At 63.3% G+C, this 2121-nt stretch overlaps 1 protein-coding gene across 1 annotated transcript; it reads left to right on the top strand.

Annotated features, from left to right (window-relative positions):
- Window positions 1–18: 18 nt before the first annotated feature.
- On the top strand, window positions 19–818 carry LOC112958506 (vasopressin V2 receptor-like; the record flags this gene model as incomplete). The annotated part of the gene is made up of 2 exons (XM_026052349.1): window positions 19–388; window positions 670–818. Coding segments are annotated over 2 exons (519 nt in total), but the record flags the coding sequence as incomplete, so codon positions are not given.
- Window positions 819–2121: the final 1303 nt, after the last annotated feature.

Genomic DNA, 2121 nt, shown 5'->3' with positions numbered 1-2121 from the left:
TGTCCCCGCCGCCCTCGCTGCGGCCCCCTGGGCGCCGCCTGGGCGCTGGCGCTGCTGCTGGCGCTGCCCCAGGCCGCCATCTTCGCCCAGCGCCCCGTGGACGCCGGAGGCACCCTCGACTGCCGGGCGGCCTTCGCAGCGCCCTGGGGCGCCCGGGCCTACGTCACCTGGGCCGCCGTGGCCCTGGTGGCAGCGCCCGCGGCGCTGCTAGCGGCGCTGCTGGCCACACTGTCCAGGGCCCTGCGCCCCGGGGCGCCCGCCCTGCGCCCGGCGCGCGCCAAGAGCCGCCGCATGGCCCTGGTGGTGCTGGCCGCCTATGTCGGGGGGTGGGCGCCCTTCTTCTGCGCCCAGCTGTGGGCTGTCTGGGACCCCGAGGCGCCTGTGGAGGGTGAGGGACATGGGGACACCATGGGGACACCGTGGGGACGTGGCCCTGGTGGTGCTGGCCACCTACATGGGTGGGTGGACGTCCTTCTTCTGTGGCCAACTGTGGACTAAGTCGGACCCCGGGGCACCTGTGGAGGATGAGGGACATGGGGATACCTTGGGGACACCTTGAGGACATGGTCATGGTGCACCCATGGAGCATGGGGGACATGGGGACATAATGGGGGTGTCATGGGGACATGCTTCTGGTGCACCCATGGCGCGCCCCGTTGTCCCCACCAGGCCCGGCCTTCACCATCCTCATGCTCCTCGCCAGCCTCAACAGCTGCACCAACCCCTGGGTCTACGCGGCCTTCAGCACCAGCCTGTCCCGCGCCATGAGGCGTCTGCTCTGTCCCTGTCACCGCTGTCACCGCCGTCCCCCACCTTGACCGGGGGGYGTGGCCTCGTATGGCTGCAGGGCGGAGCCTCGCTGGGAGGGCGGAGCTTCTGTGGGGTTGGCTGCAGTGGGYGGAGCGCATTGCGTGGGGTCACGTTGCCTGTGGGGGCGGCAACTGTAAGCGGACCGGCTGCCCCCATGGGCGGCGCCATGTTGTAGGGTGGAGGGGGGCACCATGTTGCATGCACATCGCGGGGGGCGGGGCTTGCGCGGGTGGGGGTGGGGCTTGCGCACGGCAACCGCACCAATAAACGCACTGCTTCTTCACCCCACCTCTGCCCTCACGTCCGACCAATCCGAGGGCACCATGCAAATGAGGGCTCGAGAGCAATGGCCCCCTGGCCTCTCGTGGAGGCCGCACGAAAACACGTAGGGAGCCAGGGCCTCCCGGGTCTCCGAGCGCAGCTGCCCCCCGGGCCCTGTGGGATGTCGTGTGGCCTCCCCTGGGCAGGGCCCCCGGGGCCAGTGGCCACTGGACAGCCCACAGAGGCCTTTGATGTCCCCTCAGTCCTTTGCACAAGGAGGCCCTGTGAGGCTCATATCAACCTGTAGGGCCCCCCGGCCTCGTCTCCACGGAGACCCTGATGGCCCCAGAGAGGCCCCCGGTGCCCCCATGACCACGTGGACACGGAGACGCCGTGGGGCCGCACGATGACACAGTGGGGCTCCCAGCACTGTGTGTATGGAGGCTGTGAGAGGGTGGATAAAGCCTCTATGTCCCCTTTATGCTGATAATTTCTTTTTTTATACATTATAGGTTCTTCCTCTTATATTCCAGCATTTCCTTTGTGTCTCCCCACTAATTCTCATGCCCTCCCCCCTAGAATTCTTTTTCTTATAGCTCCATTTCTSACTCATCCAATACCTCTTTTCTTGCCTAACAACTCTTGCTTGCTTCTCCCTCTAATGCCTGGTTTTCCACCTGTTTCTATTTCCCCTTAATTTTGCCCAGCTGTATTGATCACAGCAGGGATGGGCCCAGCACTCGCAAGGGCAGCAGGTGGGCTCAGGGCTGCAGAAACGAGGCTCAGGAGCTCAGGGGCTCATTCAGCTCTTGCTTTCCGAGGGTGCAGGAGCTCTGGGTGGGTCTCAGCAACAGCAGCCCTTGAGGGAGCTCTGCTCTCCTGAAAGATTYGTCGCTGTGTTAGCAAAAGAGAAAGATTTTCCAAGTGAGACCACTGAAAGGCAGAAGCTGAATTTGAGAGGGGAGAGGAGCTTTGTGCTTTCTATTTTTTTGGATTAGTCCTTTAGTATTTTGCGGTCCATATTTTATGTCTAGATACGAAAGAGTTTTT

This window comes from Nothoprocta perdicaria, unplaced genomic scaffold, assembly GCF_003342845.1.
Source record: "Nothoprocta perdicaria isolate Ctin4 unplaced genomic scaffold, notPer1 scaffold_876, whole genome shotgun sequence".
Lineage (NCBI taxonomy): Eukaryota > Metazoa > Chordata > Aves > Tinamiformes > Tinamidae > Nothoprocta > Nothoprocta perdicaria.
The sequence above is the reverse complement of the archived record's forward strand: the minus strand, read 5'-3'. Positions and strand labels throughout refer to the sequence as shown.